This window comes from Scomber scombrus, chromosome 5 (genome assembly GCF_963691925.1).
Source record: "Scomber scombrus chromosome 5, fScoSco1.1, whole genome shotgun sequence".
Lineage (NCBI taxonomy): Eukaryota > Metazoa > Chordata > Actinopteri > Scombriformes > Scombridae > Scomber > Scomber scombrus.
In genome coordinates this window covers 1,057,862-1,082,941 of record NC_084974.1, presented here as the reverse complement: position 1 = coordinate 1,082,941, position 25,080 = coordinate 1,057,862, and the positions used below count along the sequence as shown (strand labels likewise).

At 40.9% G+C, this 25,080-nt stretch overlaps 1 protein-coding gene across 1 annotated transcript; it reads left to right on the top strand.

Moving 5' to 3' along the window:
- The first annotated feature begins 240 nt into the window (after positions 1-240).
- Positions 241-24,634, top strand: nlk2 (nemo-like kinase, type 2). Its single transcript, XM_062418465.1, has 11 exons — positions 241-1,932; positions 10,539-10,668; positions 11,750-11,805; positions 15,616-15,722; positions 15,910-15,995; positions 17,213-17,422; positions 18,003-18,104; positions 19,039-19,125; positions 20,731-20,929; positions 22,105-22,198; positions 24,490-24,634. The coding sequence occupies exons 1-11, from the start codon at positions 1,454-1,456 to the stop codon at positions 24,542-24,544; spliced, it is 1,605 nt and encodes a 534-aa protein (XP_062274449.1). The 5' UTR covers positions 241-1,453; the 3' UTR covers positions 24,545-24,634.
- Positions 24,635-25,080: the final 446 nt, after the last annotated feature.

Sequence of the window (25,080 nt, the reverse complement as noted above, 5' to 3'; positions counted from 1 at the left end):
TGGGCCTTAAGCGCAGCAGCACCAGCCATTGGCTGTACGTGGTGCCAATCAAGGAGATTACATGTACGTCATTGCGGGGCGCTTGGCGATTGGTTGGCTGCTATGCATAATCTCACCGCCGAGTAGCTCAGGTTTTGTTCACCATGTTGGATCAACTGCTCATCTCAGTTGCCTTGTGACCAATAGTTTTATCAAGCCAGTGGCAACGAAGCGTCGTGGGCCCGAAGTGAAGAGGTGCACCCGGGTGGCTTCCTCTTCCTGAGCGGACAGCGGGGCTCACCGAGGCGGACACGGCAGCAAGGAACGACCATTGTTTTGATTGGGAGACATGGACACCCATTAGCTAGCTCCAAGCTGTCAGGTTCAATTTCTACTGTCTTCTTCCAGGACAATTCAACCCGCATTTAAAGGATTGAACTTTTCTCTCTGCATTGTTACTAGTTGTCCTGGATGTGTACTTATGAACCGCAGGAGGACACTGTGAAACATACTGAAGGCAAAGGCTGTCGATGGGTGAAAGAAGTTGGCTGCCAGCCTTCTGCGAGAATTTCTCTTCTCATTTTTTGAGTCATGGTCGAAGCTTCGTCTCGCTGTCAAACTGATGGTGGTGTGTGTGCAGGCGCCGCTGCTTGGATCTGTGTAATATGTGATTGAAGTGGACGGCCGAGGCCTGGGCCCGCTGTTGTATTGTGGCCTGGGCTAGGATACACCTCCTCTGCACCGGATCAGCAGCGTTAATTACGGCTCGGAGATTACCCCTGTTTACGGAGTAGCGACTTGGCCTGCGTGCACCTCTGAAGGAGGATTCAGTTTGGAATAATAAATGCGATTTCCAAGCCGTGTGGAGCCCCGGTGGTGGGAACAGCATCGGCGCTGGACAGGAACGTGTGGAAAACTTGGACACTTTTAAAAGATGAATGCTCTGCTTCCCATGTGACATGCTTTAGATCACGCTGTTCTATCAAGACGGGGAAGCTGAGTTTCACCAGGAGGGAGGGGGGGGGCGCACCTCTATCATGAGGGACATTTAGGGCCACCGACTTTTTAATTTATTGAGGGGGGTGCGGGTTATTTTCTGTTCTATATTTTGATTTGTCATTGTTAGTAGTGGCACTGTTAGGGCTGCACAGATTGTTAGACTTGGGCAGTCATTGCTGTACATGCTCATGATATGATTTCCGTTATCAGCCCCGGGCTACAGTAACCTAATGGTGTGCAAGCAAGAAAATTAATTTAGAGGAAGTGGGTCAGATCCTTGTTGGCATTATGACAAGAGGCAAGCCAGAATGCTTTCTCTCCCCATAGATTTGCAGTAACAGATGTTGGATCATTTAAACCCCAAATCTGTTTTCTCTATGTTTTCTATAAGTTTCATTACTCGCAGTGTTGCAGCCTGGTAGCCATTATCACTTTTAGAAGAAGGTTCTGAAAGGAGGCATTTTAGCACCGTTGAATGGCTCTTTGTGGCACAACGGCTTCAAATGCTACAAAAATGATGGCTGCTTATAACGGTGGCTCCTCGGCAGTGGCTGCCCATCATCCGCATCACCACCACCAGCTCCAGCACCTTCCTCCTCCCCACATGCACCACCACCACCACGCGGGCCAGCATCACTTGCAGCACCCGGGCTCCGCCGCCGCCGTGCACTCTGTGCAGCAACACACCTCCACTGCTGCAGCTGCGGCTGTGATGCTCAACCCCGGCCAGCAGCAGCCCTATTTCCCCTCTCCTGCCCCCGGACAGGCCCCCGGGCCGGCGGCGGCTGCGGCTCCAGCCCAGGTTCAAGCTGCTGCTGTCAAAGCTCACCACCACCACCACCACCACCACCAGCAGCAGCAGCAGCATCAGCAGCAACACACGCACCACCTACCACAGCAGCTGGACATTGAGCCTGACAGGCCCATCGGCTATGGAGCGTTTGGTGTTGTCTGGTAAGTGGTCCGCTCTCCGCTTGTTGACCCGCTTTACTGGAAGTTTGATGTTCTCGTATCTTACATGTCACTGGCTTTTAAATGTGTTATGCCTACCTCCAAAACATTCAATAGTTTTATTAATAATATATGAAACTCAACTTTTAAAAGTGACCACAGTCTTTGTTATTGTACATTATTGTTGTTACTGCTCAGAGTAGATCAGTTGACAACAAGCTCTCGTGATGTTTACTCTGACTTTTAATTTGAATACTTTAGCAGCTTGAATGGAAACCCATACAAAACATGACCAACAACCTAAATATGCAGCTAGCATTGTACTGACACTACAGCATGCTGTTGACCATGGTCGACTGTAATCTAATGTACATGAAGTAAACGGGATCAAACATCCAGAAACACTGCTTTGAAGTTACTGCATGCATAACCCAGTAGAACAGATTAATGCTATGTAGTGTAGCGACCTCTCTTTACAATATACACCAAAATAATGTGGCTTTGTATCTTGTTAACATTTAACTGTGTGTGTGTGTGTGGATCTGGATCTGGATCATGAAGAAAGTTGAACTTAGTTGAACCGGCTCTCTTTGTGCTACCAGGCCTCACTGAGCCTGACATTAGAGTTTTTTTCAACACTAATACCAGTATCAGAAACAGCTGAGATACTACTTAAAATGCTGGATTGGGTAGTGTTGAGTATGCAACTTCATGCACTGATCCAATACCATGTCATTAATGAATAAACTGAGTAGTTTCACACCTGGATAAAATGCCACTTTTCCCGTAAATCAGTTCTTCTTCACTGCTCCAAAGCCTACACAGCTGTGAAGAAGACTTGATCTCCGGTAAACTGTGTAATGTTACCTGTTAGCAACATGTTAGTGTTTTGGTAATATTTGACACTGGGAAGTCCCACCAGTAAAAATGCAACGTGTACAGTATGCAATGCTTTAGTTTGGAGGGGTGACAGTAGTGTTGCCAGCTTCAGCTCCAGCTATCATGTAAAGCATTTGAAGACATCACGCAAAAACTGCCAATCATATTACAATCATACTGGATTAGTAGTATAAAGATGTCATTTTATTTATTTATTTATTCATTTTTGAAGTGGTATCAGTGCTTGGTATTGGCTGATGTAAGTTCAGGTATCAGGAAGGAAAAAATGGTATTGCGTTAAGGTTGGGCTGATACCATCAGCAGATAGTCATTGACCGCTAAGCCTCTACCATTGTTACATTGTGATTTAAAAGTACTGTAAGTGGTTGCTGCATCTATTCCTTAAAGGATCTTGAATAACACATTTTAGTTTAGAAAACATCTAACATACAAATAAACAACAAACTGAGGGAGAGTGGACTGCTCCACTGTGTTGTTATTAACATCATGTCTGTCTGCTGCTGGCTCTGAGGAAAGTCATCACTGTCCAACATGAGCAGGTGCAGGGTTGTTGAGGTGAGACAGACTTGGTTAATTGTGTTAAACACAAGTTAAGTGTGTGTGTGTGTGTGTGTGTGTGTGTGTGTGTGTGTGTGTGTGTGTGTGTGTGTGTGTGTGTGTGTGTGTGTGTGTGTGTGTCTTTAGGCTAGCATAATTACTGCATTACTAAGTAAAAGGCCCTTTTTTGTTGACTTGCTCAGATTTACTTTATCTGGTCATTTTGCTTGATTTTTTGAGCGTGTACTATGGGTCAGTAGGCTATGTCGTTGCTCTATCCTGTTTCTGTGTCCGACTTCCTGTCCAGCTCGATCTGCTCTGTGGAGCTTGACGCAACTTCTGTTGAAAATAGACTTGGCGCGTATGTTTAGCGCAGCAGAGCAGAGCGGAGAGCCGCTGAAACGCTTGTGAAACACACATGGGATCACATCGCTGACTAGAGTGGCAGTGATCAGCTCTGGTGGCTGCCAAACTCTCATCCAGTGGGATCAAGCCATAAGCATGGATTTTTTCCCCCACCCTTAGTGTGTTGTAAAGTAATGATTTGGTGTATTAATATTCTACTGATGAATGAACATAGTAAAGGTTATAGAAACATTGACAGCTTCCTCTGCTGTCAGAACAGAGGAGCAGACAGTGTGATGAGGTCTGTGTGATGACATGTTGCATTTATAATTCACTCAGCTTATTCACAGTGTTGATTTTTTTCTTCTTTTTAATCAAATTATTATTATCATAATTTACACTCATGTTAGCTCCTGTTATCCTGGGCTGCAGTGAAGGAGTCAGAGTGTAGAAGTATCTCTACTGAACCGATCTAGTGATCAGCATTCACCAGCCTGTTAGACACTGTTTAAAACACCAGTGTTGACATAAGGATGTACTGTAAATGTCGCTGTATAAGACACAGTCTATTTTGGGGGAAAAACACTTTTCTATTAAAGACTGGTGTATTTGAATGCACCAGTAGTTATTCATTTATAAACACATATGTTTATACTCCAAAACTTTCTCAATTAACTTTTATTTGAAACACAATCAAACAGTGTGTCAGGTTAATGGTTAATGGTCTGTAGGGTTAGCCTCACTATGGGACACCCTCAAAAAAATGTTGGGTAGAAGGGAGTTTGCTTATTAATAATGACTAATAATTATCATAATTAATTATTAATAAGAAATGAAATATGAATCAATACTAATTATTAATTTGGGGCACCACCCGGAAACTGGGAACAATAACCAGTTAAACAGTTAAATTAGCTTCAATCTACCAGAAAAGTGAGAAAAGTGAAGGAGTAGAGTTCAAACTCAGCCACTTATCATAATAACACATACACAATGATCACAAAACACTTAAACTATTTATTAATTAACTCAATTAACAAGTTAATCAATGTATAGTTATACATTGTTCTACCACTATACTAACAAACAGTAAACAGCTGTGTGTAAACAAGTCTAACATCACATGTGAGACACGTTGGTACAAACATAAGACTCTTCAGAGTCAAACAGGCACATGACGGGCTCAGAACACAAGTTTATGCAGCAGTGATATAAAATGCTAACTAGCATTACAACACACAATTTAGCTCTGCCCAGACGGATAACCTCTTACTACTCGTTGATCTACCAACGTAGATTTGATGTGAGCTGTGTGGCGTTCAAAGCAGTTACGGAAAAGGTCCGATGCTGTCCTGATCCTCGGCTGAAGCGGTGCTGATTTCGGGCTCTATGGCAGAAAGATCAGCCGTCGACGAAAAGGTGGATGGCCGGGGCTTAGAAGTTATCCGGCGGTCCACGACATGGAGAGATGTTGTCACTTGGTTTTGTAACTTATCTCTTCCGTCTGCAGGTCAGTTGAAAGCTGCGTCTGTGATCACAGCCCTCGGGTCTGTTTAAATCAGTGGTTCTCAAAGTCGGGTCCGGGGACCCCCGGGGGTCCCCAGGCCATTGCCAGGGGGTCTTTGAAACAGTTTGCTACAGGTCAAGTTAGGCCAAAATGCAATGAAATGATTCTGTTTGAAACTATTGAGGTATCAACATAACATGTTCTGGTAATAAAATGTTCCAATGTATTTGCCGGAACAGATATTAAGCCTATATGATGTAAGTTGTAAGCCTAAATTTGTGTTGTGATTAAGAGGGGGTCCTTGCAAAATATTTTGCGCCATTAGGGGTCCCCGACCCCATTAAGTTTGAGAACCCCTGGTTTAAATGATGTGTTTAGGGGCAACGCAGAATTTTCCCTCTCGGCCAGCGAGCTGGAAGAAGCTTCTAAAAGAAAGGGGGGAAAAAAGAAAAGCACACATGCGTTGTCGTCTTCTCTTGGCCATTGGCGGTTCGGGAGGACAAAGTTGTGCCCTGCCTGCGCCAGAGTGAAGATTGTGTCTCTCAGCCAATGAGGGACGAGAATCCAAAGGGGTTACCTGGGTTAGGATTTGGGTTGATTTTTCCCCCTGGGGGGAGGAAAACAGGGGGGCAAAAGAGCAATGATGCTGACGCCTGAGGCCCAACATCAGGTAATGATTTGTTTAACTGAACTGGACCAGTATATTAACTCAGACTGTGTTCAGGTTAGGCTGAGTTTCAATTAAACCTTTTAAAAGAACACAGTAACTTTAGTTGCGTGCTTGACACCTTTGTTTATAGGATGTTATAGTTCATAAATGTAGCCTCTCACATCATTATGTTTAAAGTTATAGTTATGTGATCATATCCAGATCCAACCTTTCTCTGTATTTTTCTTGTGAATATGACACACTGGTGTATAAGACCCACCCCACTTCTTATACACCGTTTTTTACAGTAGCTACCATGACTGACCCAGTGATTGTCTGAAGTGTCAGACGCTGCTCTTTATTACTTCACTTAAACACACAGTGTGCTGCTTTTGTCCCTGTCAGTAGCCTGTAGAACGATGACTCTGTTTCCAGTGAGCTGATTGGTCAGCACTCATGCTGTTGACACATTTTAATGTGATCCTCTGAATGGCTGTTGTCATAATGTATCTACAGTATGGCAACTCACAATATGAGCAGTAGTTATTGAGCAGCAGATGTGTAATGAGTTCCAGATGATTTAGACCGTGTCTATCACAATAACATGGTGTCTTTTATATAAAGAAGCTGTGCATGTATTGTAGGCATCATGTGGGTGAATATTGCTGCAAGGAGCACCCATGTTGCCAAGGAAATCAGGGACATTTGGCAGAAAGATTAGGAAAATAATACAAAAGAAAAAAGGAGGGAAACAAAGAAAGAAGGCATGAAGTGAAGTAAACAATGATGGAAATAATAGAGAGGAAAGGAATGAAGAGGCTGTGGAGTTTTACTGTGAACAGATGACATTTACTGTTATTCATCAAAACACTATATATAATAATATATGTGATTTACATTAAGTCAGACTGGGTATACCAGTTTGCCCCTGTGGTCAGATGTGGTACTGCACCCAAAGTCCATTACAGCCCTGGAGGTATTTTCCCCATAGAGCACCATTATAAAGAGACATCTTTAAACTTTAAACTGCAAACAAGGTATAATAAGTATGCATGTGCTGAGTGAGCAGCTTTTTATGGTGTCACAGTTCTTAAAAATACATGAATGTTTTACATCCATATTTACTGGCTAGCAGGCTCCCTTCTCTGCCTTTTGTTGGCACTGTGCTGTTTCATTGCATGATACTGCCACCAATGATGTGGATCAGTGCATGAATGTTCATCATGTCATCCACAGGCTCGTGCACGTGAGTGGATCTTAAAGGGCCATTGCAGCAGTTTCTGTTTCTATTCACTGTTCTCATGTAAAGCCACTGTGTGTATGTTTTATGTCTAACAAACCCAATGCATTACCTTCTTCATAAAACCTTAGCAAATCAGATTTAGTGAGTAGTTTGAGTCCTGCATTATTTACATCCATGTTTACCAGCCTCCAGTTGTCTTCTTCACTGCCTTTTGTGAGTGTGTTCCAGCCTGTAGACCAGTGGCAGGTACTGTGTAGTAGTATAAATGATGGTCAAAACTCAACACAGCACCTACTGTACATGTGCACAGTACATGTTTTTTTACTTGTGCACCATGCAGTGTACCTGTTTTTGACTCATTTACATGAGGCTAGTGTCACAGGTTAATCACTGGTTGTCGTTAGGGCTCAACAGTTATTGTTCATTTTATTGGAATCTACTACTGACCTACTGCAGTCTCAAATCGCAGGAGGTGTAATATTTGTTAAATACCATTTTATGTCAAATATTGTGGTGCTGCAGAGATGTCCTGGCCTATACATCACATTCTACAGACTGAAGAAAACATCTGTGTTTGTTATAGCTTCCTGTCAAAATCACACCTTCATCATTTCAGGTTTTTCAGTGAAGATGAGAATAATAATGTAAAAATGATCCTTCTAATATCACAATTACAGCATCAGTTGAAACATGCATGTCTGTTTGTCATTGTTCACCTCACAGATAAACCTGAGAAATCTACTGGTATAAATACATTTACCTTTTTACATTTTACATCAAATAAGAGCAGGTAAAGTTTCTGTTATTTTCTGTCTCACATGCTGCTTGCTTTGACTTACCCACCTACTTTCTTTCTCTCTTTCTCGCTCTCTCTCTCTCTCTTTTACTCACTCTTTTTTTCTGTGTTTATCTTGCTCTTTTTTTAGACTAGCAGTCAGTTACATAAATGTTTAAATGGCAAGTAGATATTAATAGGGAAGAGTACTGTTCACATGTTGTTTTAGTTTGAAATTAATAATTATAATTATTAATTATTTTCTTCCTATCAACAAATTCCATGTGTAGACTCAAATCAACAATGAATTGATCTACTAAGTGTGTGTGTGTGTGTGTGTGTGTGTGTGTGTGTGTGTGTGTGTGTGTGTGTGTGTGTGTGTGTGTGTGTGTGTGTGTGTGTGTGTGTGTGTGTGTGTGTGTGTGTGTGTGTGTGTGTGTGTGTGTGTGTGTGTGTGTGTGTGTGTGTGTCACTGCCTGATATATTATTATTCCTAATTCCCCTGTGCTGCAGACCTCCATTGCTGTCCAAAAGTTATTAAAACACATGAATCAGCCACACCACTACAGTGGGTGACATGTTCCTTCATTACCATGAACACACACACACTGTAGTTTATTATAACTCAATCACACACACACACACACACACACACACACAGTCCTGCTGCCAGAGAAACTCATTAGAGCACCAAATGACGTTTAATCCACTGCTGAAAATGGTCCCAAACAAATACACTATTTAGTCCTGTTTGATATAAGCTACAGTGAGCAGCTGTTTCAAGAAGTTACTGAGCAGCTAACACAATGAAACTATGTATGTTTTCCTTCAGTTCAGGTGCACATGGGATTTGTTGACAATAATAAACCTATGGATCATCATCAGACATATCTTCTCATGTAAGGACAAGTTCATCCTTTCAGTACAGATACATTTGTCCTCTTTTGTATAAACTAGTTATCACAGGCATCTGTCAGTATTTCTGTTCAAGCTCTCAGCATCCGAGGGAAGCCCAGAAAACTTTATCAGCCACAAAGATGAGTTGTGACAGTAATACACTATCACTGGACATCATGCTCGGTGTGATATGCACCATGACAACCTATACAGTCCACTAACTGAAAACCGGTGTTTGTGCAGTTCTGTGTCCAGGACAAAATCCTCAGTTGCACCTGACAGTGTAACATGAGCTGTAGTAGAATGTATTCTGTCATCCATCTCCAGGACTGTCACCTACATCTAATCATGGAATGTTTTACTGCAACTTACCTGCAATTTTAGCAATTTTGGCTTCGACTGTAACTTCATGTCAAACCACTCCCTGTTGTATATTTCTGTCACACAGGACACACTGTTGACAGCTGGACTTGTACTTTCTCAGTTCTTTGGCTCCTGTTATACCACAACTGACACTAATAAAGTAGTCTGCTGCTACTGTATCTGACAGCAGGACAAGTTCTTCTTTCAACTCGTACATGACATTTAAAGTGAGTTAAACTTACACTAATAGAGGGGGATTGATACACCTTGTGTGGCACTTTGGGGGTGTTGAAATGCTAATGATCAAATCTCACTAACACGCTCCTACAGGTGGCATTCATAATCTGCTGAATCTGACTTGAAACAATAGAGGGCCAAAGTGTTTCTATATATCAGCTCTCAGCAGCAGTCACTAACCGACTGCTCACAAACACTGGACCAGGTGATACACACCACTCTGCTGCTCTAAGTCATCTATTACTTCCAATCTCTTGTACCTTTTCTAGTTTTAATAGTTAAACACCATTTCCTACATTTCCTGTTGCTATTTCACATTAAAAGCCTTTCAGGAGCAGGATGGATTATAACCTCTGAGCCACTTGAAGTACATGAGTAGGACATGTTTGATTTCACTGAAAGTAGCTGACGAGTCATTCCAAAAGACAGCACAGTGGAAGTGAAACAGACACAGTGAATAAAACCAGTATATATGTGGTGGTGAGGGCTGAGTGTGACATGAACATTAGTCTAAATGAATCAAGACAACATGCACACATGGAGGAATGTGCTGAGTTTGCATTCACAGCAAATAACATCAGATTGAAATGCAGGGATGCCTCTCACTGATGTACTAACATGAGATATACCTGTCAAACATCAGCAGCAAAGAGTCTAATAGTTGCTTTTCTGTCCAGTTAAGGTGAAAAAAAGGGGCTTGGACATTATTTGAGAGTTTCCAGTCATTTTAAAGCAGTGTTTTCATTGTGTGGCACTGTGGTTGTTACTCAGTTAAAGTGAAGCACAGTGTTGGTGAAGCCTCAGCTCTTAGTCCTCTGCCATCTGTTTGTCTTGATTGATCCTATTTGAGAAGGTTTACTGAAGGTTGCTGCAGTGTGTAGAGTTGGAATGCTCTTACCTTCACCTCATGAGACTCTGATCTCTGCCTCACTGCGCTTAATCAGTCAGAAGCTGCTCCAAGGAGAATAATCATCACTCTCTCATTTCTGACTAAACTATTCCACTTCCACACATGAAGTCTCATCATCTGTTTGAAAGAGTTCAGATGTTGTGGGACTGTGATCATCCTGACCAGAACATGGGTCCCTGCACTGCACTGAATTAACATAGTTAGATGTTGAGTTTTAAACACGTTGTGTTTGTCCTCTTCCCTCAGGTCAGTGACAGACCCAAGAGATGGAAAGCGGGTTGCCCTCAAAAAGATGCCCAATGTCTTCCAAAACCTTGTTTCCTGTAAGAGAGTGTTCAGAGAGCTGAAGATGCTCTGCTTCTTCAAACATGAGAATGTAAGTGCACAGTAACACTGATATGTGTCATCATGCAGGCTGTATTGTGATCGGATGAGTCAGAGCGGGTCTGTACAGAGTCTGGATCTCAGCCAGGTGTAAATGACAGCTGGACAGTCTACACAGGTTGAAAGGTCACCTGACTCTATCTCAAGCTGCCTGTTACCAGTGTTAGCAAGCTATGAATATCTTCTTGGAGTAATGTTAGCCTAGTTAGCATCAGTAGGCCTACTACAGCTGTCTGCTTTAGTCACATGACCCTCTCCTTGCATGTGATAGCCTTCTGTGGAGAGTGTCAGAATCACTTCCAGTTTGTTACCTGATGCACTACATCTACCCTCCATCCTTTTATTCCACACTTATTTAAAGGTGTATAAAATGACTCTACTCTCTAAAATGTTGTCTACTCATTCGAATGCCAAAGTCTCTGTATGCCAATATGGAGTTTAGAGATGTCTCCTTCACTGTAACATTCATTGTCAGTGTGTGACTGTGTGTAGACTGGAGGCAGTGATTCTGAACACAGCCTGTGTTTGTTGACGCAGTCAGTGTTAGCTTACAAGTTTTCCAGAGATTGGATCACAGTTGGGGGAAAATGGAGAAATGAAGATTGCTTATTAATAGCAGATGTAACAGCAAAGCCCCCAGGATCAGACACCATCATTCAGACAGCATATAGATACTGATCCCATGTTAAAGGGAAGCTTCTGTATTTTTCACTCTGGACCCTATTTTCCCATCGTTTTGTGTCTAAAGACACAGAATGAAGTGAAAAGTAAAGAAGAACATTTGATTTCTCTGTGTGATTCTTTATAATATTATCAGACACTTAGAATAACAATGTGACACTGTTAGTGGACGTACATTGACCAGGTGGAATTGCACCAAAGGATTACTTTACAGTCTGTTTCATGGCTGCTGGCAGCAGCACTCTCACTCAGTAATGGACTCATTTTTTAAAATTGTTGTCTTCATTAGTCACTTAGACACAAAACGATGGGAAAATAGGGTGAAAAATACCACAGTTTGTCTTTGATACCATGTGAGGCTTCTGTCAACTGTGCTTTACCTCTCTGCTCAGGTGCTCTCTGCTCTGGACATACTACAACCTCCACACATCGACTACTTTGAAGAAATGTATCCTTCTCAGCTACAGTTGGCACATCTGAACTGAGTGTTTTTTGTGTTCATGACTTATTTAATTGTTCTGAAATGTAACATATCAGTGATGTAAAGAAGTAGATATGACTCCCTCCAACTACAGTGTTAGATAGAGCCAGTGAACTGCTATAAAAAGAAGGGTTTTAGTTTCACTGAAATCTTTTGAATATTCATTTGAATATTTTTTTTGGTCATTTTGATGCAGGACTATAAAAAGACCACAGTCTACCACACAGCCTGCCAACTGAAAGTGATTTGTGTAAAATCCTTCTTCTCCTGATGAGATCCTCCTTTAGGAGTTGAGCTTTTGAGCTTGGTCCAACCACACACACACACACACACACACACACACACACACACACACACACACACACACACACACACACACACACACACACACACACACACACACACACACACACACACACACACACACACACACACACACACACACACACACAGCTGACAGGCACACATAGAACTACACACAGGAAAGACTTTCTCCTAAGTTAATACCAAAGTTACTAACATTCATGAACACATATCTAAAATGAGATACAGATCACACTCTAAAGGCTCATAACTGCTTACTTTAAAGCACCTCTGCTTCTGCTTACATGCAACTTGTGAGCTTGAAAGATGCAGAAGGCTTAACTGAACTGTGTCAAACACTTTCACTTTCCACTCCTGGTGTTTATATGTGCAGAGAGTTGTTAGGTTTTGTACCTGCTAAGGCTTTGAGGGTTAGGGTTAGCCCCAGAGGATGTTTCCACTGTTTTCTAGGAAAATATGTTGCTGTTGAATGTTTAAACATCCCTGTTAATGCTGTTAACATGCTTCCCTTCTACATTTACTGCTGGAACTACACTATTTTCTGCTGTGAAGTTTTTTTAAATATCATTCTTCAAAGTTGTGAACATCACAGACTACATTTCATTGACCTTTTATTGTATTTGATACAGGCAGAAATGTCAGTTTCTATAAAAGTGTACTAATCAAACCAAAATGAGATTCCAATAGATCACAGACATGAGATCTACTAGTAGTGCAGGACTCATGGTGATCCTGATATTTACATTATTCATCAGGTCATCAGTCTGAAATATTTAGTAGATATTAATATTGTCAGTTTTCCAGTGTTTAGAGCTCTGCTAGTCAGTGAGGATGATGAGGACACATTTCTTAGCTCCTGTCAGGAAGCCTTTGCATGGTGGTTTCTACTTAAAGCTGACTCTGGACTCTCAGGCCATTAGGGCCCTTTTGAAATATTGTCCTCCAATTAGTTTTATTGGGCTTGCTATATTATTCACACAGTGACTGAAGCACCCTGGTGCACCACTGTTGTACAAGGATCATGTGTAGTATGTGCAGGTGAAAGCTTTACAGTCAGAGATGAGCTCTTCAGTAGTGCACTCACACTCGTGTCCCAAATAAATCAACTGCAGACAGGACATGAAACAGCCCTGGTTTGTGCTTGTTGATTTACAGAGACTTCAAGTCTTTCAGCTGAAGCAAAGTTTAGGTTTTTACAGCCTTCTCTATTACTCTAATGAATAGACTGAACAGCTGCCAGACCCCTGTGGCCCTGAATCACAACAGAACACAACAAGCTGTGTTGGTCCCTGCAGCTTTCTCAGGAACACTACCACAACTCTTACAGTCTTTGGATTCAGGGACTTCAAACAGCAGGAGCTATGAGTGAATTTCACCATTTGAGGAGTATTGTGATCGCAGTTTAAATGGCTCATCATTTTTTTATGAAAGAAACTCCAGGCTTATGTTGTTTGTCTGTACAGTATAAAACATGACATGTTTGTACCACATGTAATCAAACCCATCTTTACACACAGTGTGCTGCTTGTTATTGTGTTTTCAAACTAGTCATTTGGAGAAAGAACAACTTCCAGCTAAGCAGAAATGACTAGTTAAGCTCAAATTTGACATTAAACTCTACATGATATTGCCAGTCAATCATCTTCAGAAATAATAGTGATATTTAAACTGCTGTTGAACAGTTTTTGATGAACAGCTGCATAGTTGTCCAAAAACAGCCGGTTGATCAAGTCTAGAAGTTTGAATAGTGGGCTGCTGCTTCTAAATGTCTTTATAGCTGACAAAGGCATGATATTTTACCAATATCATTTTATGAAATAACATCAGTGCACTGAACAGTACACTTCACTGGGAGTTTAATATTTATATATTCAACTTTTTTTTATTTTTTATATATATATTTTATTTATGTTTTCAGATTTTAGAAAAAAACCATACATACAAACCCAACAATAATAACCAGGCTCAGACATGTATGAAAAAAACAACAACATATATCCTAAAAAAAAAGAAGGAGAAATGACCAGCTTAAATGGAATACACAGTATATGAGACGAAAGATTGAATAAAGCTACCAGACGTACATAATACAGGGTGCTAACCAGGGCTCTCAACAGGTCCCAACAGGTCCCAACAGGTCATGGAGTTGAGTGACCAGGCCAGGCTTTCACCCTGCCCTGATCACATCCAAGTAGGTGAGAAATGGATCCCAAGTGGCCAAGAACCTTCCCACCGAATCAATCCTTGTAAACCTGAGCCTTTCCATCTTTATGACTGAGGTCATATCGGCCAGCCGTGTCTTAAAGGAGGGGGAAGAAGTGGACTTCCAGTACATCAGGATAAGTCATTCCCAGCGTCAAAGACCGTCGCACAGCCGCAGGCAGGCCCGCTGTAGCCTGAGAGCAACCGAAGATGGCAAGCTCTGCCTCCGGTTGAAAAGTTCTCTTGTAGGCTTTTAGAACACCAGTCACACATCTTACCCCAGAATTCAGTCAATAAAGAGCAGAACCAGGATGCATGGGACAATGTGGGCTGGGGGATTCATTTGGAGACAAATTCTTATATATTAAACTTTAATTAGGAAAAAGGATTAAATATACATAAAATGCGCCCTATATATATTTAAAAATATATCAGCACATATCGAATGGTACACAAACACTGATATCGATATATATCTGTGATAGGCCAATATCAGCTGATAATATCGGTTGACCGATATATCGGTTGGGCTCTAAATAAAATAATGGAGCTGCTTCATATTATGTCCTCATCATATCTTTCCATTCTCAGTGTATGTGCACTTGTGTAACCTGCATGCTGGACTGCAGTTGTGAGTGAATGAGTTGTGATGTCACAGCTCTTACACTGAGATGTTCAATGAGCACAGAGAAACATTCCACCTTCAGGAGCTGAATGTAAACTGAGCACTTCCATCATTCTGCACAGTGAAGCTCAAACATCCAACTGAAAGATCAAGAAGACAAAGATATTTGAAATAAATGATTCCAAGAACTGCATGCTATAAATCTACAGTAATGTTCTTATGTTATGGTATAAAAGCAGCAGTGGTGGTACTTCTCCTACCAAAGGTGGAAATATGGTGATGACAGCAGCTAAAAGCTAAAAGCTATATACATCACATGGTGTTAACCAGGTGTAGCCAAAGATGAACAAAAGTATGAATGTCATGTTCTGACTGGATGCATGTGCACACCGCCATGATCAGAGCATGCTCCCATGATGCTTTGTGTTCCTGTGAGAAGCTGCTAATAAACATGTGGTGTTCCAGCTGCAGCAGGTCCCTCTGCAGGCAGGGTGACAAAGAAAAGCTAATGAGAGAAGGGAAATGCACAGAGTCAGGTCTTCATTTCAGCACTGTCTACTCAGAGAAATGTGATCTTTGTGCTCATGGATATGTTTTTATTTTTGCCTTAACCTCTCATTGGTCAGCTATGTGGTGACTGAACTTATGCAAAGTGACCTCCATAAGATCATCGTATCACCACAGCCTCTGAGCTCAGACCACGCCAAAGTTTTCCTCTATCAGATTCTACGAGGTAGCGTCTCTTTTATTCACATCATCATCTTGTTCATTAACATTAAAAACAAACGACTGGTTTTATCTGTGTGTATGCTAGCAGACACCAGTTTGATATGCAAAGTACTGTATTAGTTACTATCTGACATCTTCTGTAATATTCTATCCTGTCGTCTCTCTCCACCCTCAACCATCACCACCACCAGGACTTAAGTACCTTCATTCTGCTGGCATTCTACACCGAGACATCAAACCTGGCAACCTCCTGGTAAACAGCAACTGTGTGCTCAAGGTGGGTGGAACAGGCTCTGTGGCTCATGTCAACTTCATATGTCAGAGAAAGTAAAGTGTTAGTTAAGGTGGGTGTCATTTTTATAAGCTGTGTGTGTGTGTGTGTGTGTGTGTGTGTGTGTGTGTGTGTGTGTGTGTGTGTGTGTGTGTGTGTGTGTGTGTGTGTGTGTGTGTGTGTGTGTGTGTGTGTGTGTGTGTGTGTGTGTGTGTGTGTGTGTGTGTGTGTGCGCGCTGTTCTTCAGGACAGATTCAGGGTTCTTGGAGCAAACTCCTTAACAAGCCGTTAATGTACATGGGTGTACATACAGGTGTAGTCTATGTGTGGGAAACAATCAATCAATCAATCTTCATTTATATAGCACCAAATCACAACAAAGTCCGGTTTAATTTTAAACAACATTCCCAAATGAGCAGCACTGTGGCAACAGTGGCTAGAAGGCGGGGGGATAAGAGAGAGAAGCACGTTGAAAAAACAATCAACATTGAAACTAGAAGGTCCGGGACTGGAATCTGTCATCCGGACGTCTACAGGCCCAGATTACCTGTGAGACGAGAAAGCACAGACAACTCTGAGGAAGAAGTTTAGGTTATTGAATGTATTAATAGTACATGAATGTTAATGGATATAGATGGATGGATAGAGAGAGAGAGGAGGAGGAGAGAGGAGCTCAGTGCATCATGGAGGTAGGAGTCCCCCGGCAGTCTAAGCCTATAGCAGCATAAACTAGGAGCTGGCTAACTATAAGCTTTATCAAAAAGGAAAGTTTTAAGCCTACTTTTAAAAGTAGAGAGATATAATTGAGTGTCGTCTGCATAACAATGAAAATTAATTACGGTCCGAATAATGTTTCCTAACAGAAGCATATATAAGGTGAATAGTAATTGTATTGAGACATGATATTGAGTTCAGTACTGATTTAATTATATCTTTAAATTTAGTAACAACACCATCAGACAGACATCTAGTAAGAACATGGTTGTCTAATAGCATACAGTCCAGTAACAGAGGTGGAGGGTGTGGTTATAACAGTGAGTGGGTTCATTCACATTTTGAGAGAAGCCGATTGAATCTAATAATGAAACACAATCAAACTGTGCTGCATGATGCAGCAGCAGCAGCAGCAGCAGCCTTCTGGTTCTCTAAATCATGTTCTTCTTCTTCTTATGGTAACACAAGTTCAGAACAGTTGCAGTAACCTCTGAATGACTGTCTTCCAGATCTGTGACTTTGGGCTGGCGCGGGTGGAGGAAACGGACGAGTCACGGCACATGACTCAGGAAGTGGTGACACAGTACTACAGAGCCCCAGAGATCCTGATGGGCAGTCGCCACTACTCCAACTCCATCGATATCTGGTCTGTGGGCTGCATTTTTGCTGAGCTGCTGGGCCGACGCATTCTCTTCCAAGCCCAGAGTCCCATTCAGCAGGTACATGAGACAAGATAGAACCGTATTCATCCTGAAGTTAGTCTAAATAAACCATATATAATACCACTCAAAACTCATTCAAGGGAATGAGAAGATGTGTCCAGACTTTTGACTGGTACTGTATATATGATAAAACAATATTTATCTTCACTTAGTATGAGCATATAAAGTTTCTATCAAGTAGCTGACCTGCAGAGAGAAGCAGACTTTTATTTCAAACTGAAATGAGGCCTTTATTGTTCATTTCTAGAGCTATACCTGAATCTCTGTGTCACTGAATATTTGACTTTTATCAAGTGGTTATGTCTCCTGCATTTTCTTATCAATAGCTATTTGTACAATTATGAAGCCATTGCCTAGTTACAGTGTTTTATACGAGCATCACTGACAGAGATGAGGTCAGTTTCTCTGTTCTTCAACACAAATGTGATCTGACACCTGACATGCAGGAACAAACTTTACTACCAAGTCTGTGGTGTGTGTGTGTGTGTGTGTGTGTGTGTGTGTGTGTGTGTGTGTGTGTGTGTGTGTGTGTGTGTGTGTGTGTGTGTGTGTGTTTGTTTGCCTTGTTGGATTGTAGCTGGATTTAATCACTGACCTGTTGGGGACTCCCTCTATGGAGGCGATGAGGACAGCGTGTGAAGGCGCTCGTGCACACATTGTCAGAGGACCTCATAAACAGGTGAGCAGTTTGTTTTTGCCACAGAGCTGAAGTGACCCCATGCTTTTCTGTTATATTCTTTTTTGGGGCTTTTTTGTGCCTTTATTTCTCTCTCTCCCGTTGTCAGTAAACAAGGGGAGAGAGAAAAAGGTGTATGACATGCAACCAAGGTCCCCTGCCAGACCGGAACCAGGGACATTGCGGGTATATGACACGCGCTGTAACCACTCAGCTACGAGGGGCGCTCCAAATTCTCGTCATTTAAACAAAGATAACACAATAATGCAGCTCTAGTTTGTTTCAGAATGAGTAGTGAAGGCAAACAGGAAAACAGTGAATCATGAACTATTCTGAAAGTCAGGCGGGACTTAAGCCCTCTCAAGCCTTCAAATGGTTTGGACACAGCACTGAGGACAGGATTATTTGGGTGCTTGCTTGTGTTAGTGACAGCCTGGAACACATATCCAGTTTACCATCAAATGTGACTTACCAAGATTTTCATGTGAGTGTACAAAGATCACCCTTTTCTTTTTCGGTATAATTTTCCTTACATTATTCAGAAAGAACTGTCTAGATAAAATACTTATTGATTATTTGTAGTATTATTATTATTATTATTATTATTATTGTTGGATTCATTCATGCTGAAATGGATTTGGATCCACTGATATACAGCAGCCAGTAGATGGGATTACATCACTGAGTATCACACTGTGGAGGAACACCTGATAGATGTTTGAATGGAACATGTTGAGTAGACATGTCTACACTAAATATATAAAGGTATATAAAGTGTCTGATAAGCTGAAAGAGACAGAGGAAGATGGTTGATGTGTGTGTCTGTGTGTGTGTGTGTGTGTGTGTGTGTGTGTGTGTGTGTGTGTGTGTGTGTGTGTGTGTGTGTGTGTGTGTGTGTGTGTGTGTGTGTGTGTGTGTGTGTGTGTTTTGTCTGCAGCCATCCCTTCCTGTTCTGTACACACTGTCTAGCCAAGCAACCCATGAAGCTGTCCACCTCCTCTGCAGGATGCTGGTGTTTGATCCGGTGAGTCATTCCATTATATATAGTTCAGCATTATGTTCTGTTAATGAAAGAAACCCGTTCAGTGAGTTACTGAAGTTCCAACACAGTGTATAGTCTGACTTTACTGCTTTACTTACTCCATCACAGCATTTCTATTTTCAACATCTGTAGAGGGGAACATTACCAGTGTTGGGCAGTAGCAGCGTTACAAGTAGTGGTGTTACTAGTTGAACTACATTTCTCAGTAGTGTGGTCGTAACGTTGCTGTTTTCTACATCAAATAGCTTTTCAGTAGTGAAGCTATTTTAATGATCAAATAATGCAGTAGCGTCCACAGAAGCTACATTTCCCCAGGCATTTCTAAACCTTAAATGCAACTGAGTTTTTGCTGCGGTCTGAAGCAGTAACCTAGGTGACAGATGCTCTTCCATGTGACGTCACGTACCTATCCTTCTGCTGCAGCGGGGCGTAGGGCTGGGAAGCACGCAGCAGGGGACAATGACAGAGGAGGGGGGAGAAAAGAGTTCATCTCGTGAATCACCATGGCCGTATCTGGACAAGTTTATGTTTCTGTTGTTTTCGTTAGCTTTGGGAAATACCTGAATGTGTTTCCTTAAATTCATGTTTGACGTCACTTGTCATTTTTTGCCAGGCTGTCACTGTTTGGACCACGCCTTTCTTATTTTGCTCCTGTGGTTTGAACCAAGTTATTGAGTTATTTACAATTTGTCCTCCAAATGTGCCTTAAATGAAGCATACATGCAAACACAGGTGTACTTCCCCCACAATAGCATATACACACCACCTGTTTGTTGTCATTATGTGACTATGTTTTTTGTTGCCATGGTTTTGTAGCAGTAAAAGCAGATAGAACAGTTTATGTTATAAACTATTGAACTGAACATTTTGTTTGTCTTACAGTTTTATTGATCAGTAAATAGCAATGACTAGGAATGAAGTCGGTTCGATGTTTAAAAAAAATAAGTTTGATGTAGTTAAGATACTTTTGTCATTTTATTGTAGCTTAGCTTGCTACATTTCTCTAGTGGGAAGCTTCAGTGTAATGAAGCTTCATTTAATGTAGAGTAACTGGTAGCTTAGCTCACTACATTTGCCAAGTAGTTAAATGAAACATGACAGTCTACAGTCCATGGCTGATGTCAGTACTGCCAGACGGAGATTCACTTCTTATTCTCCACCTGCTGTTTAATGCCTATCATTGCTTTTATGATGGGTAATAAATATCACAATGGACCATGTACCTGCATGAGCTATGATACCATTGTCATCTAATTGATATTTCTTTTATAATTTGGAACGTGAATACATGACAGTGCTGAGGCTCCTCGGTATCCACAGAGCTGCCAAATACATGTGTGCAGTTCACTTAGGAGTACAGTCCATTTACCATTTACTCATTCAGGGCAATAATACCTGTTTATTTATTAGCAGCTGTTTATTGCAGCTGTCAGATTATATGTTGAATCTTGGGTATAGACCAAAAACACTGAGGAGGAACATATAAGGGTCAGCCCCTCTGTCCAACTCAATTATTAGTAGCTGTAATACTATACATGTATTCTGGGCCTGAGATTAAAGCTGTTGACTTCTCTTTGTGGTCTCCAGTCAAAGCGGATCTCAGCAAAGGATGCGCTGGCTCACCCTTACCTGGACGAGGGTCGACTCCGCTACCACACATGCATGTGCAAATGCTGCTACACCACATCCTCTGGTCGTGTTTACACCAGTGACTTTGAGCCTGTCACTAACCCCAAGTTTGATGATGGCTTTGAGAAGAACCTGAGCTCTGTGAGACAGGTCAAAGGTGAGTTTATCTAAGCTGTGGTTGCTATTGCTATTGATAAGAAAAGGTTTAAGAAAGAACAGTTGTCAGTCTGATTAAATGTCATGATTGTTTCAGTAATAAAAAACTTTGAGCTGCTTATTATTGGAAGTCTGATTTAGCCTCTTTATCAAGCTGAATAACTTACCACAGTATGTTTTTAGAGTGTACAGATGTCTTTAGCAAATGTAATATCACATTTTACAACTGTTCATTGAAAACAGGTCAGAAAGAGTAGTGATACTAACACCTACAGATGTTTACTGTGTGTCTGGACAAATATGGCACAAACAACAGCAACGCCTAAGTCTTGGTGATGAAAACAAACTCATCTAAAAGAGTACATTCAAATCACAGTGAAGTGAAACAAGAGTGAGGAAACTAATAGTAAAGCCAACATTCAGTCCATCAGAATGAATGATGAATGAATGATGAGACGATGTTGACGATCAGTCAGGATGTTTCAGTCTGTGGAGAGAATATGATGAAACTGTTGCTTCAACATCTCTACTGATGCAGGACATAGCAGATCCTGACATGTTAAAGGTGAAACACACAAAGATTTTCTGTGTGGGGTTAAATTTTGTCTCGTGTAGAAAAAAACCCACAATGTTCAATTGGATTAAATGAATGAGATAAAATGAGATTCAGTTCTTCATTCATAACAACAATGCTTTTAAATATGGATACAAACAAAACAGGGATCAGTTTGTTAAACATTCCTCCACATTGCTACTAGTAGTATAGTATAGTATAGTATAGTATAGTATAGTATAGTATAGTATAGTATATAGTGGTCACAGCCTCCACAGGATCCTTGTTAAAGCTCATTACACTGATCAGCTGGAGGTCAGTGGACACAAAGACCTGCTGACTGTGGTAGTAAAGATCATTCAGACAATATTCACTGTGACAGAGCAGACTCAAGTCAGACTCATCACACATTTAATAAGAGTTTCATTATTATTTGATAAAACTTGCAGCAGGGATCTCAATCTGAAAAACAGTAACAATGACAGGCTTCACATACATGTGACAAATACATTAAAACAGGTTTTAAGATTAGTTGTGACTTTGTTTTAAAATGAGTATGACATGAGGAAAAAAGCTTGTGTGCTAATCTGTGTGTGCTGCTCTGTCTGCTTCTCCCTCCACAGAGATAATCCATCAGTTCATTTTGGAACAGCAGAAGGGTAGTCGAGTGCCACTCTGCATTAACCCTCAATCAGCTGCTTTCAAAAGCTTTATCAGGTAGGAGGCTCTTTAATGCACAGCCACACTTTCTACATCACATACACACTAAAGATTGGACACAACAGGAACGGGTATTTCTGTATTTTTGATGGAGCTTGAATAGCAGCTGCCATGATTCTAGTCTTTATGCTAAGTTAGGATAAATAGTGCTCTTATATACATCCAACTGATATCACTGTTATGTGTGTCTGAGTTAGAGTTGCATGGTTTACCAAATAAGATCACTGTGTGGATTCAGGCCAGTGTGCAGTCTGACTGTAGGTGACTCTTTATATTAGAGAGGGGATGCAGTGCTGCATCAACACACTGTGTGTTAATACATCTAATGTGTGTCAGAGACTGAGGAGTAGGTGTACTATAATAGTGGAGGAAACCTGGTGATTGTGAGGAAGGACAAAGTGATGTATCCACCCCCAGCTTGTACTGTAATAAAGGGTTACAGTGTGTTGTGTGGAGCCAGATTCAAAGATGAAGATGATAGTCACCCTCACCCTCACCAGCAGATCAGTAGAAACATCTTAAACTTTACAAAAAGGCCAGAAAATCCCCATCACCACCTAAGCATCCAGAGGGGCAACGTTATGATTCACCACTGCTAAACAAAGTGTGAAGATAGCTACAGATGTATGATCCAGCTGAACTATAGAATCATATGAGACAAGTGTTTAAACCAGTAATGACTTCACTAAACAGTGTGAAGCTCTACAGGTGTGCTGTGCTACCTGTGTGTAGTAAATACTCACAGGAAAATATAGAAACCAACATAATGATCAACTTGTATTGCAATAGGTATTGTTTTGGTTTTTTTTGTTGGTGGCCAGACACTGTGGGGTTGGGGGGGGGGGGGGGTTCAGGGAATCCAGACTTGATGCTTAATGTTTGGATGAAAAGTTTTGTTCAAAATAAGAGAGGGAAAGGCTTCCAGACTCTAAAGAATACCTGTACTGATCCCCTAGTGGAGAACCTAAGGTCTTATCTACTATCTACTATTCTAAGTGTAGACTGTTAGAACTCTGCTGTCTGGATACATTCAGTGAGCCTTTACACTGCTGCTAATCTCAGCTCTTGCAGTGGTTTGTACACAGCCTTTAATAGTGTCCAGCTTTTATTTGTTCATGAGTCTCAGTCATTATGTGAGAAGCTTAGTTTGACACATTTAGCTTCAGATCCCTGTGGATCCTTAAAAAGTCTTCTAACATCTTCAAATATCTTTTGGTAATTCAAGATCTAAAAATATCTTGTCAAAAAATGTCTTAATTTAGGAGTAGGGTCATTACAGTTTGATCTATATAAAAACAATGAGGATAATAAAATAATAGTTATAAATAGTTAGAGATTATAACTGTGTTTTAACTCATTTAATGCATTTTATTCTTAAAGTATAAACAATAAACCAAACATAATGTACCAATGTCACAGTTGGAGATTTCAACAAGGTTGATGATTGTTACATTTGACACTCTAGGGTTTCAAATAACATATAGAAATATAATACATCATACTGTATAAATGAAAATAACATAGTCGGTTATCAAGAGGAGATGAGAGAGTCCAAAGAGTAGTTTGATGAGGCAAGTCTGCTCACAGAGGAACAATAACAAACCTGCACCTACAGTATATCCATTCTATCTATCATCATGTCTATATGTGTTATTCTACTTATGAGCTGCAGACAAGGCAGACATGTGTATGTAACTCAATGCAGGTTTAATGTCAGATATTTCTGCTGACTGTAAATGAGATGCAGCGCTCTGTGGTTTGATGGGAAACAACAACAGTGATTTTATAGTAGTTAGTTATTAGTTAAGTTACACAAGCAGGCCTTTGTAAAGAGGATGTGACCCACTCTTATGTTCATCATCCAACACCTGTTGTATTATCTCAGGCCAGGCTTAGGTTAGTCTTACTTTGACATCATCTTTTCACATAAGCTGAACTTTGCTTGTTTGAGTCGCAAGTTTGATTGTGGAGTTTTTTTTAGATTTATAGTTTTATTATCTTAATTATTATTAATACATTACAAAGAAAAGCTCTTTATAAGAATAATGCATTAAATGAAGTAAACTCATATCTAATAAAAAAGGGAGTCATGAGGAAATATTTGTAGTGCAGACAACATAAATAGTAATGAAGAAAAGTCAATGTTGTTACGATTTGTATTGAGTGTTAAAAGTCATTCAATTTGAAGTTGAGAATTGTGCAGATACCCTGTTTAGTTAATACACTCATGAACACACACATGCATGCTAATATGAACCTCACACACTCCTTGGCCTCCCTTTCCACAGTTCCACAGTGGCTCAGCCCTCTGAAATGCCTCCATCTCCGCTGGTGTGGGAATAGCTGCTGTCGCTGTGTGTCGTCACCTTTTCCCAACCGACAAGCTGCTAGACTGGGAACAAGAAAAGCGTCTCGACGTTTTCTATCATCTGTGTAGCACTGGTAAATTGCCAAATCATTGTTTAATCCAACTTTGCTTCTAATTCAGACAATCGATTGTAATCTCATTGGAAGGCTTTTTTTTTGCAATTGAAAGCCCCCCATATTTTAATGAACATGCTCTCAAGCACATGGATATTTTAAATGATCAAAAATGATTTATTCAGGCATGCCCCCCCCCCCCACCCCTCCCCGGACACGTTTTTACTTGTATGTAACTATTAATTTGCCAAAGATCTGGAGCCTCATGTATAAATGACGCATCAGCATTCAGACTGTGTGCAAATCAACAAAATATTATCTCTCTTCACATTTTCAACATTACACTCAGTGTCAGATGGACAGACACGTCAGGCCAAACTCAACAAAGACATTCATACGAGTAGTTGTCTAAACACTTTAAGAGACAAAAGTGTTGTTTACCTGTTGAAAAGGTCTCA

Coding starts and splice junctions, on each gene's coding strand:
- nlk2 (XM_062418465.1), top strand. CDS start 1,454: ATGGCTCTTTGTGGCACAACGGCTTCAAATGCTACAAAAATGATGGCT. Junction 19,126..20,730: donor GGATGCTGGTGTTTGATCCG/GTGAGTCATTCC, acceptor TGTGGTCTCCAG/TCAAAGCGGATCTCAGCAAA. Junction 22,199..24,489: donor GCTTTCAAAAGCTTTATCAG/GTAGGAGGCTCT, acceptor CCCTTTCCACAG/TTCCACAGTGGCTCAGCCCT.